Below are 18,913 nucleotides of genomic sequence, written 5' to 3'. Positions count from 1 at the left end.
GTGTTTGTGCTGATATGCTGTGTTTGGTTTTCGCCAAACATGGCGCTGTGCATTATGGCCAAACATCTCCACTTTGTTCTCGTCTGTCCAAAGGACATTGTTCCAGAAGTCTTGTGGTTTGTTCAGATGCAACTTTGCAAACCTAAGCCGTGCTGCCATGTTCTTTTTAGAGAGAAGAGGCTTTCTCCTGGCAACCCTTCCAAACAAACCATACTTGTTCAGTTTTTTTCTAATTGTACTGTCATGAACTTTAACATTTAACATGCTAACTGAGGCCTGTGGAGTCTGAGATGTAACTGTTGTGTTTTTGCAATTTCTCTGAGCATTGCACAGTCTGACCTTGGGGTGAATTTGCTTGGACGTCCACTCCTGGGAAGATTGGCAACTGTCTTGAATGTTTTCCACTTTTGAATATTCTTTCTCACTGTAGAATGATGGACTTTAAATTGTTTGGAAATGGCCTTATAACCCTTCCCAGATTGATGGGCAGCAACAATTGCTTCTCTAAGATCATTGCTGATGCCTTTCCTCCTTGGCATTGTGTTAACACACACCTGAATGCTCCAGACCAGCAAACTGCTAAAACTTCGGCTTTTATAGAGGTGGTCAAACTTGCTGATGATCAAGGGCATTTGATTAGCAGCACCTGTCTGCTACTTAGCATCTTAATTCCGTTGGAAGCAGTAAGGGTGTACAGTACTTAGTTTTTCACACATAGCTTCTCCATTTTGGCTTTATTTTTGTTAAATAAATCATTACACGGTGTAATATGTCAAGTGTTGTTGTTCATCTGAGGTTGTATTTACCTAATTTTAAGACCTGCTAAGAAACAGTTGATTGTTATTATATCCTGATATGTAAAACCATAGAATTCAAAGTGGGTGTACTTTCTTTTTCACACAACTGTACATGTCAATACAATTACATACAGCATGATACTGCGGGATATAGGATCGTAAGAAAATGAATGGGAATAAGGGACTGGGACGGATCACATTGCATTTAGATTTTGAAGATACAATAGCGCACTAGCGCCTACTAGCGTTTTAGGCCCTTATTGCAAACAACGCTAAAATTCCATTGTCACTCCATGTCACATTACGTACCAGACAGAGCAAACCTTGAATGTGCAGGAGGCGGGGGAGGCACCCGCAAGGAATAAGCAAGGACTCAGCATCCCACCACGTGGCTGCATCTGTACATACACACAATAGAAGTGGTGTTAAACCTCTGATCATTATAAGTCCAGTTATAAGTCTCCTAGCTACTTTAATTAGCTGAAGGTTCTGCTCTTAAACTACTGACAGAAATCGGTACAGCTGAATTTAATAGGCATAGAACATAAAAAAGAGGTACTGCTCAATAGGTACAGTTGGAGAGTGTGCTGTATTTGTTGTATTTGTTGTACTGTTTCTGAGGTTTTTTTCTTCTGGAAAATCTGAATCATGCTAGATACCATACCATCATTTGTAACATATCAAAAAAAATTCAAAAAATAACTGAATGAAAGGAATCATCTTCTCTGTCCAACCTACGCCTCCTAGCGCTCATGTGGAAACAATTATTTTCCTATTTATACAGTCGGGGAGAAATCTGTTTTACAGAAGTCAGATACAGGGACAGTGCATGCTGGATGTGAGGGGGGAAGCTGTGTGAGGTCTCAGCTGTGCTGTGTGCATGCTCTATGTAATGAGACTAGGATAAGCAGTTGATCATCACAGTCTCAGTGTGTACTGCAAGGGGGATAACCTGCCACATTGACAACACACTCACTGCAAGCATCGGCAGGAGGATGGCAGAGCTGGAGGTACTGTAACTTTACCCACGTTGTGCTTTCTTTATGATCTTTTTTGCAATCTATTAAAGATAGTTAGATGGCTTCACAAAAGGATTTCTGCTTTTTTGCTACAACTGTAAATGATGAGTGCTGATAGTGTCTCAGGTGGTAATAGCAGGCACAGATCTTCATTGGCAATTAGTTATACAGGTCTTATGATGCAAGAAGTGTTCAAATTAAGCTTGTCACCCACAGGAACGATTTTTTGGGGGGAGGTGGGGGTGCTGTAAATGCAAAAACAGTAACATACATTCATTACTATACTAGGAAAATGTATAAACTCTGCAACCCTACTCCCAGCCACAGTGGCCACCCACCATGACAACTAAACAAGTCTCATTGAGGTTGACTATTTTCAAGTGGATTCTATTATATTCTACCTATTTCATTACACATTGCTTCCTCCGTGGCCCTATAGATAATAATTAATTATCATAGGTAATATCAGGCAAGCATTTTTAGGTGTAACAATATATATATATATATATATATATTAATATTTTCATGTACTTAATTTTTTTTTACAAGTGCATTTTCCAATAACTCTTCTTTGTGTGTGTGTGTGTGTGTGTGTGTGTGTGTGTGTGTGTGTGTGTGTGTGTGTGTGTGTGTGTGTGTGTGTGTGTGTGTGTGTGTGTGTGTGTGTGTATATATAGTTCTTTGTGTGTGTGTGTGTGTGTGTGTGTGTGTGTGTGTGTGTGTGTGTGTGTGTGTGTGTGTGTGTGTGTGTGTGTGTGTGTGTGTGTGTGTGTATATATACACAGAAAGAAAAAAGAAGGTCTAGTATAAAGCATTGATGGAAAAATAAGATGAATTTTAATAACAGAAAAAAATAACATATAATGTATAAACAAATATATATATCCCAAAGTAAACTAATATAAATTAATATATATATACCTGTAATGACTTAACACCTGAAAGACACACCTATGCTAGAAAACATACAGTATATAGGAATATCTGTAAAAGTATACTGTACATAAATACCAGCCAGTTTAAATTCCTGCCCCCTCGGACTGTATAAGTTACCATCTATTATATTGTGGGGTCACTACTATCAGGCAACTGAGTTAACCTTTGAGTCAAATATGTATTTTTTTGCTGCTGACTTTTACCGTGGATCACACTTAGTATTAACCTTCTGTGATATGCTCATCATCTGTACCTTGGACACTATACAAGTATCTTTATACTACACATGGTTTTGGGAGTTCAATACTCTCTCTAATCAATTATGCTATTTACCATGGGACTGTTTGCTGTTGATTCAATTTGGATCCAGAATTTTTAGGGCTTTTTTACTTCCGTCTTTACTATCCCTTGCCCTATATGTTTATTGGATGATTACATTCCCAATGTACTTGTTTTCCACCCTATACTTTGCTAGGTAGGAGTATTGTTTGACCGGCTGGTCTAATTTACACCCTAGGGGAATTATTCTTTTCCCCTGGCTGATATTTATGTATACTTTTACCGATATTCCTACAGTATATATGTTTTCTAGCATAGGTGAGTCTTTCAGGTGTTAAATCATTACAGGTATATATAATATATATGTATATATAATTTCAAAAAGTTAACTTTGGGTTTATGTATAATTTTGTTTATACTTTGCAGCTTGTTTATTTAGGAGTTTAGTGGTTGGTGTTGTTTTATCCATTTTATATTATTTTTTTCTGTTTTGTTAATAAAATTAATCTTATTTCTCCATCAATTTTGAGTGCTTTATACTAGACCTTCCTTTTTTTCTTTGTGTGTTTATAATATTTTGGGTCTTTAGCACCACCAAAGGGTATTTTGATCCCTGATTTCTGTTTTTTGTTATTTTAGACTTAAAGAATTGATTTGACTGTGGCACTATTTGTGTGATGATATACTGTATGTATGTATGTGTATATATATATATATATTCTATTCTATTATATTATATATATATTATATTCTATATATATATACACATACATACAGTATATCCCCAAAAATATGTCGGCACGTATATCTAAGTGCAACTAATATTCTTTAAAAATATATTAGAATACTGTAGGTGTGACAATAATATATGTGGTGAAGAGAGACAATATATCAAATCTGTTCATACTGTACAATTTCCCTGAAGTAGTCAAGAGAGCTCTGTGGGAAATAATCCACGTAATTTCTAGTCTAGGGCTGCTTCCTAGGTGATGTACAACATCAGCTACAGATCTTTAAAACAACAGTGTGCACTTCTCTTTTTTGTTGCTATATATATATATATATAAACAACATTACCATTCTCTCGTCCGGTAAAGAAAGACTGCACTCGGTTCAGTAATCAGGAAAAACTGTATTGGGCATCTGAATAGAAAAGATAAGTCACCCAATCCGACGTTTCGGTCCTGGAATAGGAGAAACTATTCCAGGACCGAAACGTCGGATTGGGTGATTTATCTTTTCTATTCAGATGCCCAATACAGATTTTCATGATTACTGAACCGAGTGCAGTCTTTCTTTACCGGACGGGAGAATGGTAATGTTGTTTTTCTATTATTTGAGACTAGCACCTGTCTATATGAACCAGTACATTGAGTGCAAGCTGTGATGTTTGGTTTTATATATATATATAAATATATATACACACACATATATATATACACTTATATATACATGTATATATGTATATGTATGTGTATATATATATATACACACACACACACACACACACACACACACACACACACACACACACACACACACACACACACACATACAGTATGCATGTTACTCTGCTGTGATGGTCCATTAGCAGAGTCGAAAGTGCAGTATCTGTACCAGCCTCAGCATCTTCTATTCTACTTTTTCCTGAACTTGTTTCAAGACACCTACAGTATTCAACTTTTGCTACAGATGACAAAGCTTTGCATTCTTCACACCTGATTGACATGCCACATGAAAGCAAAAAATATATTTAAAAAATTGAATCCAAGAGAAGCCTATTTTTCTTGTCTTTTTAAACCGGATGAAACAAAAGTGGTGATTGTTACTGCAGGGGCTTCTTTCATACTAGTTCCAAGTAGGATTAAAAAAAAAACATTATGATCATTACTTGCTGGGAGCCAAAAACCTTTACAACTGTCGCTAGAACTTCAGTATTATAGGAGCCACTGTCATAATGTTCTCATGATATATGGGTACAGAATTAGGGAGGATATGTTTATGATACACCAAATTCCTGTTATTTTCCTTAGTTTACCATCAGATTCTTAAATAAGTGCTAAAGAACTAATTTAGTGTGAGCTACAGTATATTTGATAGAGGCAGGCTATTTTTTACAATGAGTTAAATTTGTAAGGAGAAACATAACTATATATAGGGTTAAGTATCTTTTATAGGATAAAGTATAGTGTACAGTATGTCGTCTAAATTTAGCATACTGTAGGTTGAATTTGATGGGTGCGTGTCTTTTTCAACCTCATTTACTATGTAACTATGTACAGTAATAACACTTGAGTGTACGACAGACAAGTAGTGGAATTAAGTACATAAATGACATAGTAATTTAATACATGTTGAAATTGCAATGTTTCGGTATAAGAAAAAGTTTAGTGGCCAAGCCTCATTTAACAAATTGTATTACAATTGCAATACAATGAAAAATAATTATGTAACAATTTATTTATCATTCTTATTATGTTCAAATGTACTGAAAATGTTATGACTTCTAACACTAATAACTCAAAGTAGCACAATATTAAACACAAGTAATGCTTTAGTTAGGTACTTCTTAATTATACCTCACACAGCAAATAAGGCAAGAGTACTCCAATTGTATGGGTGCCTTGATTAATTCCAAAAGTAACAGGAACGTTATGCTGGTTACAGTGAATAATTTTATATCACTGTTTTTTCCCATAGAAAAGTTCTGCAGAAAATCACAATAAAGTCTTTAAGGGTGAATAAGTAAAGGCATTTCTTAGCATCTGAAATATACATTAAAACTGTGTGTCTATATAGAGTGAAAGAGAGAGGTGTACAGTTAATTGCTGAGGTGGATGCAGAAGGCATTATTTATGTGTGCTATTACTTTGTAATGTACTGCTATTACTTAGTAATGTACTGCTATTTTGGTGCTTTTAATTGCTTGCCATATGCATTTCAATATCATTACAGATGACAATTGTTTGATTGTAGTGATGTCAGCAAAACGAAATCTGCTCCAGGCATTTAATTTGACATATTCCCAATAAGTGCCCAGAAGCTTTATGATTTGATAGAATACACATCTGCTAGTTTCCAGCAGCTGTGTCCCCACTACCTTCCTAATTGGAATAATTGAAAACATTATTCGGTATACCCTAACAAGTGCAGCCTATTAATCACGTTCTCTGCAATATTTCATTAGTCCTACAGCAAGGGATGAACACATTTACAATGTCACTCTAGTGTTTCCAGTGTGTCATAAGTACTTACCCATGTATTAATACATATACTGCACCGACACACTTTATTCGAGCAAATACCCAGTATGTACCTGGCAGATACCTGGAATGCGTCGCTCCTCACCTCTGACAAGCCCCGTTGCGTTTGCCTTCCCAGCCTGAGTTCATGCCTGGCTGACGGGCGGCTGATCTGTTAAATGATAATGATTAGGATTTAATAGGCTGCAATGCTTCGCGTGTCTACCAGATGGCATAAATTCATGAATTGTAATGCAGTATATATATATATACTGTGCAGTATTGCAGCCAGCGGGAATAAAATGCTTCAATCCCTGCTTGGAAAATACCTCAATGCACTCGGGCAGAAAACAGTCACAAACCTCAATACACCCGGGTATACCCGAATTCGTGGGACTAGCCGAGCTCGAATAAAGTGTGTCGCCAGTGTATTCAGATTAGAAAATAATTAAAGGATTTGCACTATCAAAGATAGTTAGATGGCTTCACAAAAGGATTTCTGCTTTTTTGCTACAACTGTAAATGATGAGTGCTGATAGTGTCTCAGGTGGTAATAGCAGGCACAGATCTTCATTGGCAATTAGTTATACAGGTCTTATGATGCAATTCATTTGAATGCCTTGGGGAAGAGCACGGTGCCTCTGCAACCGCCCGCGCCCCCCCAGTTTGCTCACCCTGGGATAGGACACACACCAGGCACTGACTTCTCCCCCTCCCTGCATGGGAGCTTCTCACTGGAGACATTAGTATAGCCTGGGTCCCCCTGGTCCCCTGTTTGTCCCCTTACCTATCCATAGGCAGTAGAGGCTGGGGAGAGTGCGGGGGGGATGCACAGTAGCAAGCGCACGCAGCAGCCATTAGGAGTATATCACAGCAGGGGAACTACAAGTCCCAGCAGCCTCAGGAGCTTCAGACCACATGTTGCCAGGCAACTAATAGGGCTGAGAGATGCATGGCAGTTAGAATTCTGACAGTTGGGGTTCTGACAGTTAAGGGACTGACAGTTGGAACCAGGACAGAGGAAGGGAAGGTAGTGTCTGGGTGTCAGTGGCATCCAGACTAGGCCAGATTAAGGCTGTGTTTATAGTGCCGTCGATGGCGATGCAACGTTTCAGCAAAACAATGTATTGCCACCGTCGCGTGCACTTATAGTAGAAGCGACGCGCCGGAACGATCACTGGAAGTTAAGTCAATTTGATTTTTCCAGCGACCGCAGCATGACATCACCGTCGCTATCGCCTTCGCCGGCACTATAAGCGCAGCCTTACCCTTTAGGTCCAAGATAGGCCCCACTCACCTAATCAGATTGTGCTTGCTACAGGGAAACCCCTAGCCAGGGGCATTTCCCCTGTAGCTGTATACTGTTAGTGTATAGTGCCATTTGAAGATGCCGCACAGCAATTTGCGGACTGTGGTCTGGGGCAGGACCACCACCGCACTATCATAGATTAGCAAAGGTGAGACCCTCCTACCGGAGTTCACCCCACGCAGGGCGGAGGCTTAGCTGACATCGACGTCACTGGATCAGTGGATCCCTTTTGCTTTTCGGCCATACCCGGGTGCTGGAGCACCTGGGCAGGTACCTCACAACGTGCACCAACTATAAGATTTTCAGTTACTGTGGGCAGCGCTGTCTCACACATTTGGTGGGTTGGCTCTTGTGGACTCCAGGGAGGTTGGGTGCCCAGAGGCCCCTCAGTGCTTTGGGGAAATCCCATCAGGGGTGGACACTACGGTTGAGGCTACGGCCATGCGAGGCCTATATTGTATGTGGGTTAATGATATATCTAGTTGTACCTGTGTTCAGAAAAACTGTTATTAAATACAAGTGTGTGATCTTATTGCATTGGGTTCTGTGAAGGTGTTATCCGGCGCTGTCAGGATCCCTCACAGGTGGAGGCGCTATCACCAGACAGATCAGGTACACAGCAGTGGATGCTCAGGCCTCCTGTGAGCCACAGGTAAAGCACCACACACTCAGTAGCAGCCACATTTCCCATAGGTTGGGGGAAAGAGCGCTACATTGAGAAGAGAGAATTACTGTGTGTTTGAGTGTAGAGCAGGAGGGAGGTAAATGTGTTGTGTGTCAAGATGGAAGGGGCTGTAATGTGTGTAGAGGGGGAGCTACAGTGTTACAGTAAAAGCACAAAATAAAATTTAGAATATCACGTTTACAAAAATTGATTTTTTTGTACATAAGTGTCTGTCTTTTTTTATAAAAAATGTTTAAAAAAAAAGTAATTTAGCCTATAATAGTAATAATCACCTCAGAATGGCATTAGTGACCAATAATGCCCTGGCTGGAAGAAAAAAATATATAACTGCACACAAACTGTTTAATAATAGTGACTTGTAGTATTTACGGTATTGTGATATTAAATAATTTTAATAATAACCATAACAATGGCTTTAAAAAGTGCACCCAAAGATTTGTGATAAATATAAAAAAAACTTTGTTTTTTAAACCTCATGTGTTGAGAGAGTCTGCGGCTCGTCACAGTTGATGGCCCGACACCACAGAGATCACATGGAAAGAAAATAGAGACAGCACACGACCTCTCATTGTGTATAAGTGTATAATTATAATTAAACAATAATTTGTGGTAATATATACACGTACAGAAAAAATCAATTAGTTACGCAGGGCATGTTTTGGGTACATGTTACCACTCAGGTATCCAAACGATCTACTCCATAAATAGCAGCTGTCCTTCTAGGCTCCCCCTGTAGTCTCCGCGGACATTCCTGTTTCAAGCTGTCCAGGGCTCCAATGCAGGCACTCGGTGCTGGCACATGTCCACACAGTGGTGGCGTCACAGGTGTGGATATCAGGCTACACGGCAGACAATGGAACAAACTAACCCCAAGCTGCTGGCTCTAGGGTAAGATCCCACAATGCAAGCCACAGCTCCACGGCGCTACTAGGCGATACGCAGATGTCACTGAGTTGCGCCGCACTAGGCGACCGACTTATGCTGGCTCAGCAATGTACTGAAAGCTAACCGGATAAGCTTACAGCAGTATTAGGGTATTAAAGCAATTTGTGCCAATATATCAAAACTTCTACGCGTTTCGTCAAATTAGTCAAGGGATAATTATTGCACTAATGTGTAGGGTATTTAAACCCCATGTCAGTTTGTGATTGGCTGTTCAGGGGGTGTAATAAGCCAACCACAATAGTATGTCAGAACACACACAGATGTATACATATGTAACGGGTATTCCCTGTGAATACAGACGCTACTACCTGCTGTGTATACCTGTGTGGCTCTCAGGAGCCTAAGCCTCCGCTCGGGGAGCCTGGGGTACATACATATAACACAATCTCGTGGTGCAACGCCTCCACCTGCGATGGCTCCCGCCAGAGGAGGAGTGGTTCCTCGCAGGACAAATATATATATATCACTCCACAAGCCGCATGTAAAATAACCAATGACTTTACTGTAGCAATACTTATTCATATATCAACAGGTGTCCCTCTCTAGAGGAGACACTAACTACTGTGTTTCGCAGGACGCTCCCACCTACACTGGGTGATCCCACCCCGTGTCCAGTAACCCCACACAATATGTCCCGCACCCTTAAAGGGTCCCTTTGAGAGGGTCCTTCCATAGGGTCTTCAGGAGTTTCAGAGTGGGTTTCGTTATTTACAGTCTCTTGGTCCATCTCTGATAAGTCGGACTCACCGTTGAGCGGTGTGGCCAGTATTTCTGCTTCTTTGTCTCCCACTTGGGGGATGGGGAGAAAGTGATTACGATGCCAAACCTTTACCCGGCCATCAGTGTTTTGATGCGATAGACCGGGAGGCCGGGCATCTGTGACTCTACCTCATATACGCCGTCTCTCCACCGGTCCGCCAGTTTATGTTTTCCGGGGACTTCCAGATTACGAAGCAACACAGCGTCCCCAGGACGTAGCTCCCGATACTTGACTTTATTGTCATATCGTCTCTTATTGCCAGCATTCAGTTTAGCTGTACACTTCTCAGCCTGTTGGTAAGCTTGCTGCAAACTGTCCTTTAGCCTTTGCACATACTTGAAATGGGTAGCATTGTGTATCCCATCCGTTGATACTCGAAGACGCACATCTACTGGGAGTCTTGCCTCCCGCCCAAACATGAGGAAGTATGGGGAGAATCCAGTGGACTCATGGCGAGTACAGTTGTACGCGTGTACCAAAGCTTCTACGTGACGACTCCATTCCATTTTCTGCGCACCCTTCAGGGTTCCGAGCATGTCCAACAAGGTCCTGTTAAATCGTTCAGGCAAAGCATCTCCTTCGGGGTGGTACGGAGTCGTCCGGGATTTGGCGATGTTCAGCATTTTAAGTAATTCTTGGATCAGAGTGCTCTCAAAATCCCGCCCTTGGTCGTAGTGAAGTCGTTTGGAAGACCATAGTGAATGAAGAACTTCTCCCATAGTATTTTTGCGACTGTGATGGCCTTCTGGTCTTTTGTGGGAAGGTCTGCGCATACCGGGTGTAATGGTCCGTGATGACCAGCACGTTACAGATTCCTCGGTTATCAGGTTCAATACACAAAAAGTCCATACACACCAGGTCCATTGGACCAGAACTCTTGAGATGGGCCATGGGTGCTGCTCTGGTAGGCAAAGTCTTGCGTTGAACACACCGGGAACAATGGCGGCAGTGTTGTTCCACCGCTTCCCGCATCTTAGGCCAGAAGAAACGGTCTCGGACTAACCCAAAAGTCTTCTCTACACTGAAGTGCCCATGCTCATCATGTAGAGACTTCCACACCATATATCTCAAGTTTTGGGGTAGAACCAGTTGTTGCCTATCAGGGTGGTTGTGATTTTGGACTACCCTATAGAGCAAGCAATTGTCTATCTCGAACTTGTCCACCTCACTCAATAGCAACGCGATCAGGTCTCGGGGAGCACTTTTCAGTAGAGCGGGATTCTTTCTCTGAACAGCTTGCCGAATTATGCTGATTACTGGATCTCTTATTTGATAGTCCACTAAATCTTTCCATCTTATGAATTTGTCATGGGTTATGTTCATTCCCTTGGGATCGCAGTAGGCGGCGGGAATAGCCTGTGACTGGCATCCTAACGAATCTGCAACTCGTAGTTCGGAGAAGGCCACCTGCTCATTGATGACGGCCGCTATGCTACACATTGCTCGCATCCCAGGACCGGGGATCTCTTCCCATTCATCATCATCGGGGGTAGCACTTAATCCTGGTCGTCGTGATAGAGCGTCAGCTCCAATATTCAAAGGTACTTCAGAGAGAATCTGTAGTTACATAGGGTTGCCAGCCATTGGTGCCCTGCTGCATCCAACTTGGCGGAAGTATTGATGTACGTGAGGGGATTGTTATCCGTCCTTACCTCAAACGTAACACCATAGAGGTAATCATGAAGTTTCTCTGTGATCGCCCATTTGAGAGCCAGGAACTCTAGCTTGTGTACAGGGTATTTCTGTTCACTGGTTGTCAGACTGCGGCTGATGTAGGCTACAGGCCGAAGACCCTCTGGGTGCTTCTGATGTAAGACAGCGCCCAGTCCATTGAGACTGGCATCAACATGCAGAACGTATGGTTGTTCTGGATCGGCATATGCAAGCACTGGTGCTTCAGTCAGGCTTTTCTTCAAGTTCAGGAAGGCCCTCTCACACTCGGACGTCCACTTATCACCAAACGGTTGACGGGCCGACATGGCCTTCCTTCTGGTACCTTCAGGTTATATCTTCAACAGATTGTTCAGGGGTTTAGCTCGACTAGAGTACCCTTCCACGAAGCGACGGTAATACCCATAGAAACCCAGGAATGATCGCAGTTCCGTGACATTCTCGGGACGCGGCCAGTTCACTACCGCTTCTACTTTGGCTGGATCGGTAGCAATTCCTTGAGCAGACACGATGTGTCCCACGTAGGTCACCGAGGTGTGACAAAACCGACACTTGTCGAGGGATAACTTCAATTCTTCTTTTCCAAGACGGTCTATCACCTTCAGCAGCCTCTCTTCGTGCTCTTCCAGGGTCTTCCCGAAGACAATGATGTCGTCCAGGTAGACAAGACACTCCCGAGGGTTCATGTCCCCGATTGTTTTCTCCATCAGTCGCTGGAAGGTAGCAGGAGCTCCACATATACCTTGGGACATACGCGTAAATTGGTAGAAGCCCAGGGGGCAGACGAAGGCTGTCTTTACCTGGTCCTCTTCACTCATAGGTACCTGGTAGTTCCCAGATCGCAAGTCGAGCACGCTAAACCATTGGCTCCCGGTTAGAGCATTCAGGATTTCTTCAATACGAGGAAGGTTGTATTGATCGGGTACCGTACGATTATTCAGAGTCCGATAATCGACACACAATCTTACAGATCCATTCTTCTTCCTTACCACCACTATGGGTGATGCATAAGGACTCTGAGACTCCGTCAAAATCCCAGCGGTCTCCATTTCCTTCAGGACGTTGCTTACATCATCCACATCCCTGGGGGCGATGCGACGAGAGCATTCACGGAACGGAGTGGCGTCACTCAACCTAATGGTGTGTTTGGCGCTGCGACTGCGGCCCACATCCATCTCGCTTGTGGAAAACACCGTCCTTCTTTCGTTCAGCTTGACCGTCAGTCGATCCTTCCACTCAGTTGGCAGCGTCGAGTCTCCGAGGTTGAAATCCAGATCGACTAACTGCTCACCCACTGCAGCGGCGTTCACCTGGGGCACTGGTTCTACCGGGCTGATGGGATAGATGCTGCCCAAACTTTGTCCTGCATCAATGTCCATCGGGAATGGCGAGATATTTTGAACATACACGTAGGTTCGTAGAGGAATTTTGGTCATCCACTCTCTCACTTCAGGTATTACCCTATACCCTCTCTGTTTCTCTTCCTCAGGGGTAGTCTCCAGAGAGAACAGATGATCGGTCTCATCTGGGTCGGGATAACAGCACCAGACGGCCATGCGTTGCACTCCCCCTGGTAAAATGGTTGTCAGTCCGCATTGACGATTGTAGAGTGACGCTCTAAGGCATATACTCTGTTGCATACCTCTCTCAGTACAGGGTCAAGGAGTGGATTGGCCATTGACAATTCATTGGTCTCTTTCAGGTAGGCTCTGATTACGGCTCGCACTATATCCGTATTTGTTCCCAAGATGACCGGGTACTGACACTGTCCTTGAGGCTTCGGGCATACCATTGCCTCCACATGCATGGGATGTTTCTTACCGGTATTCAATTGAAGTATCTCCAGTTGAATTCTCACAATCCCATCAATGGGGTAATCTTCATTGCTCAACCCCCTCACCTTCATATGTTCCGCAGACCGCAGGGGACAGTGCTTAAGGTGTTGGTCGTAGAATGGCCGGTAGATTATGGTCACTTGGGACCCGGTGTCCAGTAAAGCAGAGGCATAGACTCCTTCTACTACCACACGCACGATGGCAGAGGGGCCTACCTGACAGTAACCATCCCCGGCCGGAAATCCATCGTCTGGGCTTAGGTCAGTAGGAGCTTCGGGAGGCGCAGGGGTGGCCTCGGATGTCTTGGCTTCTGTGGTCTGTATCCAACAGATCATGGACCTAGCCGAGCTTCCTTTACTGGGCGTTTTCATTTCTTGGGGGCCTCCATCTGGGCACTCTCTGGAGAAATGGCCTTTCTGTCCACAACCATAGCAGACGATATCATTAGGATCTAGTCGTCTTGGGTAAGTGGGGGAGGATCTCTCCGAAGTCCGGCCTTTCGTCAATGGCGACATGGGTGGCTCCTCTTCCTCTTTGACAGGTTTCTTGATCCGGCGAGAGGTGGCTCCTGGGATGTCACTCGCAGGGGGCTCTTTGACCTTGGTGCCTGTATGCAGCTTGGCATAGGCTTCATGCCCTTTGACGATCCCCAAAATGTCCATGAAGGTAGGGGGAGGCCCCTCCATTAGTGAGCACCTGATCATGATCACTATGTGATGCGTGGGAATGGCCCCTCGGAGGAACTGCTTGCGCCAGTATTCGTCCATCTCTGAGGCTAGGATGAGGCCACAAGTTCACAATTTCCACAGGACTAGCTGGATTCATTGAAGGAAATCTGACAGGTCTTCCTTCTCCGTCTGTCAGAGACCGTAATATTTGAACACAGCTCACTCTCCTCTTCATCTTTGCCATAGATCTGGACCAACAAGTCTACCATCTGATGAGCAGAGAGATCAAGGTCTTGGTCGCGCTGTGCACTGACCATGGTGGCTGCTGGGGGTCGGAGGCTTTCCAGGATTCTCTGACGTCTGACCGTTTCAGAGCAGGGCCATTCATCGATCACCTTGAGGGTGTGTTCTTTCCAAGACTCAATGCTTTCCTCGCCTGCGGGGACAGGAACCATTCCTGAAAACGCCTTCAACTTCCTGTAATTTTGGGCTTGGGCGGACGTAGTTATCGCTTCCACAAGCTGCGGGAATGTCACTCCTAGCATGGAGCCGCCACTGTCTGAGGAACTTGCGATCCCCGCTCCCTGACTGTTAGAGGTTGGGGTGAAGCTGTTCACTAACCAGTTAGGGACCGGTGATGTTGGCGGGCTACCGGCCCAGCTGGTGGCCCCTTGCCTAGCAACAGAAGAGAAGGTCACTCGGGGTAGAGATATGTCTGATCTGATGGGTGTACTGGCGGCCACATCTTTGTCTTCCCAATCCAACCTGGTAAGGGAAGTTACGTGACTGGAAACGGTTCCAGGGTAAATTAGAGGGCACCCTTGCGGTAAAGTCTCTGGTAGATACACTACTCGTGGGCCTCTATCAGGGGGTATAGCTTGTTTGGTGGCCAGCAATAGGGTGTTCTCTTGCCGGTCAATATTGTAGTTCTTTCTGATGAGGCGGGCGCCCGCCAGACCAGGTAATGTCCTTACTGCACTGCAGACAGTAAACATAGATACATCGGCAGGTACCCCGTCTACGGCGACTACGTGTCGCAGGAGCTCTCCTAGCTTTTTGGCCCAGTCAGCCACTTGTTGGGGCGTGAGCGCAGACATGCTGACTGATAGGATACTACATGAACTACTGAGTAGGGCACCCCAGGGCTGACATCTCAGCATGCCTCCAAACGTAACGGGTATTCCCTGTGAATACAGACGCTACTACCTGCTGTGTATACCTGTGTGGCTCTCAGGAGCCTAAGCCTCTGCTCGGGGATCCTGGGGTACATACATATAACACAATCTCGTGGTGCAACGCCTCCACCTGCGATGGCTCCCGCCAGAGGAGGAGTGGTTCCTCGCAGGACAAATATATATATATATCACTCCGCTCACCGCATGTAAAATAACCAATGACTTTACTGTAGCAATACTTATTCATATATCAACAGGTGTCCCTCTCTAGAAGAGACACTAACTACTGCATCTCGCAGGACACTCCTACCTACACGGGTGATCCCACCCCGTGTCCAGTAACCCCACACAATATGTCCCGCACCCTGAAAGGGAGATGATATGTGTGACTGCGCAGCCACTAGTCCCGTATGAATATAATATATATGTAGGATCATTGGTGCACTTGGTGATGGTTACCTGCCGAGCACTCCAGTGCCCGGGCATGCCAAGAAGCTTCACAAAGGATTCGAAGGCTGATGAATACAGGAACTACCGTCCGGGGCGATCCCACCCGGATGGCTGCTGCAGCGGCAGTGGACGTCTGAGCCCAAACCTCTGGATGGACGCGCAGCGTCCGCTGTGTCCCTAACTGACTCTGGGTAGTAAGGCGCAGGGTCCCCTCCAAGAGCCCTCTTCTAATTGGTCCGGGTTGCCGCGCTAATCACTGCGCATGCGCGACCTGTCTGTGGGCCTCCCGGCGCTTGGCTCTCACTACGCATGCGCAATGCCACTGACAATGGCGGCGCCTTGCCACCCTGCTTCGGGAGTGCTGGGAGCCCTAACAACGCGATCGCGGCCCTGGAAACCGGCCGCACGCGTCCCCGGCAACACCCTAGCAGGATCCTGACCGCCCCCACTCTTGCGTTCGGCCGACGGGACCGCCATTGGGCTCGGCGGCACCCGCGATCGCCAGCAAGGTGAGGGGGGGCTTGAAAGGCATGGGGACCTGGCTACACATAATTAACTTAATTTTATACACAGTTACAATTTATTAACAAAACATCTTTAAAATATAACCTCAAGAAAATGCATAACAACTTTTCTTTAAATTATTTGCTGAAATAAAAGAAACATGATATTAGCAACAAAAAGTATTTGTGCAAAATCACAAAATGACATAGAAAGTGAGACAAGACTAATTACAATAAATTACAGTGATTGGATATAGATACTAAACTTTATTTAAAAATATAAATAATAAACCCGGGTTTAAACCAAATGGACACAAAAAGATTTATTAATATTATAAGATATTATATACAATATTATAATAAATGTTTCAAAATTATTAAACTTAAAAACATTAATATTATTATTATTAAATATTTTTTTATAAGCAAACAATGAATTTACCACTAAATAGGGTAACCAGATGTCTAATTCTTCATTAAGTCCCCTAGGGGGCAGAGTCTTCATCTGGTATATCCAGAAAGTTTCCTGTTTAGAGAGATATTTGAATCTACCTACCCCCCCCCCCTCTTCTACTGGGATGTGCAACCTGAATTCCTTTATACGATTAAACTAGGGTCACTATAATGATTCATTTTAAAGTGACACGGTACACTATGTTTATCCATGCCTATTTTTATATTCCTTAAATGTTTCATGATTCTCATCTTTAAAAAATGTTTAGTGCGACCTCTATATATTGTAGTATACAGTGGCGGCCGCCTTTATCCTAATGCGGCCGAATCGGCGCAACTTTGATAACCGCGGGCAGAAGCGTTTTTTTTGTCCGGAGTGTATTGCGGTATTTTAGCGCTCGTAATATGAGCATTTTATTATCGCTGTCTGCAATACTGCCATACCGTCTAAAAACTCAGGGGGGCGTTCGCGAGCTGTTGTCTTCGAAGTCTAATACTTTAGCAGTTCAACCTACGTCAGTGCACAGTCTGCGTGTGCGCGCGCAGTAATTGTAAATTTGCATATTTATACAGGCATTTGCAGTGCTGTATGTCTCATTTGAAAATTGTTGAAACGCATAGGCGTGTACAGTACTATAACTGTCTTTCTGGTTTCAATCACATTCCTGCTTGATAGCAGATGATTACTGCGCATGCGTCTGTAAATTCACCACTGCTTGCTTGCGAAGTTCAAGAGTGAGTGACCAAAAAAAAATATATATATATTTTTTTTTCTCCTCATTTTTTATTTTTATTTTCTCCACACAAGCCTGCCAAAACCATCTTGATATTACGATATTCAATCTGTGCTGTAGCTTTTGACTGCGACTCTGTGCGTTTGACTGCACAAGGTTAATTTGTGTGCTTTTTATGTACTGTGTTTGGGGGTGTAGGGATCAAATTATTATGAAGACCTGCCTTTTGAAATTATGTAATTTCTTTGAACTGCAGTACAGCTAATCCTTCATGCTGCTGTACCCTGTACCCCCCTCCCCCAAGCACACACATATGGCTCGCTCAAGGATTTGAAACTCTTATCGACAGACACCTCTACAGAGTCATTTATTTTCTGAAGCTTGCCATTGTGTTTTTAATCTGTCCCTAGCTGAGCGTCACCTCACTGCGCCTGCGTGTAATCCTCTTTGGGATGGGAGCTTCAGTACAAAGCTGATGATTACTGTGCATGCATCTGTAAATTCACCACTGCTGGCTTGCGAAGTTCAAGAGTGAGTGACCAAAAAAAATATATATATTTTTTTTTCTCCTCATTTTTTATTTTTATTTTCTCCACACAAGCCTGCCTAAACCACCTTGATATTACGATATTCAATCTGTGCTGTAGCTTTTGACTGCGACACTGTGCGTTTGACTGCACAAGGTTGATTTGTGTGCTTTTTATGTACTGTGTTTGGGGGTGTAGGGATCAAATTATTATGATGACCTGCCTTTTGAAATTATGTAATTTCTTTGAACTGCAGTACAGCTAATCCTTCATGCTGCTGTACCCTGTACCCCCCTCCCCCAAGCACACACATATGACTGTGACTATAGGGTATTTGCATGGCTCCAGCCTTTGGTTCAGGACACCATCCCTCTCTATAGTGAATGCACTGGGAGTCCTTTTATATAGGGGCTGTCTTGTGATTTCATTTTGAGGGTGGTTATATGCTTTCTGTCCATATCAGGCTTTATTTGGTGAGCTATATACCCTGTCACATATATACATTTTTTCATTGATTTGACTCAACCCTTGACTCCTGGGCTATATTGCCTTCATTGCACTATTCTGGGAATTAGAAGCACCATACAGAGATTCATTTCTCATCCTTTGCTGTTTGACTGCACAAGGTTTATTTTGTGTGCTTTTTATGTACTGTATTTGGGGGTGTAGGGATCAAATTATTATGAAGAACTGCCTTTTGAAATTATGTCATTTCTTTGAACTGCAGTACATCTAATCCTTCATGCATTGTGTGCTGTGTAGTACTGTCAAACTAGTCTATACTGGAACTACTGTATACTGTAACTACTGTTAAATACTTTGTAACCAGATGACTGGTGCTGCTCTCTCTGGAAAGAAAAAAATTGAGCAGTTAGGTGCATCAGGTATTATGGCATTGTGTACTGTATAGCTACTCCACATTGGA

General features: G+C 43.6%; 1 protein-coding gene across 2 annotated transcripts in view; it reads left to right on the top strand.

Moving 5' to 3' along the window:
* Window positions 1-1,618: 1,618 nt before the first annotated feature.
* The window catches only part of LOC142499857 (melanopsin-B-like), a 142,413-nt gene continuing 125,118 nt past the window's right edge, over window positions 1,619-18,913 (top strand). For both annotated transcript variants that reach the window (XM_075609881.1, XM_075609873.1), the window contains exon 1: window positions 1,619-1,807. In XM_075609881.1, coding sequence (XP_075465996.1) covers window positions 1,793-1,807 — 15 coding nt within the window. In that variant the 5' untranslated portion in view covers window positions 1,619-1,792. The remainder of the gene's footprint in view (window positions 1,808-18,913) is intronic.

The sequence above is a fragment of the Ascaphus truei genome, chromosome 1 (genome assembly GCF_040206685.1).
Source record: "Ascaphus truei isolate aAscTru1 chromosome 1, aAscTru1.hap1, whole genome shotgun sequence".
In the NCBI taxonomy this organism is placed as follows: Eukaryota; Metazoa; Chordata; class Amphibia; order Anura; family Ascaphidae; genus Ascaphus; species Ascaphus truei.
Note: the sequence above shows the minus strand (reverse complement) of the source record. Positions and strands in the feature narration are given on the sequence as shown.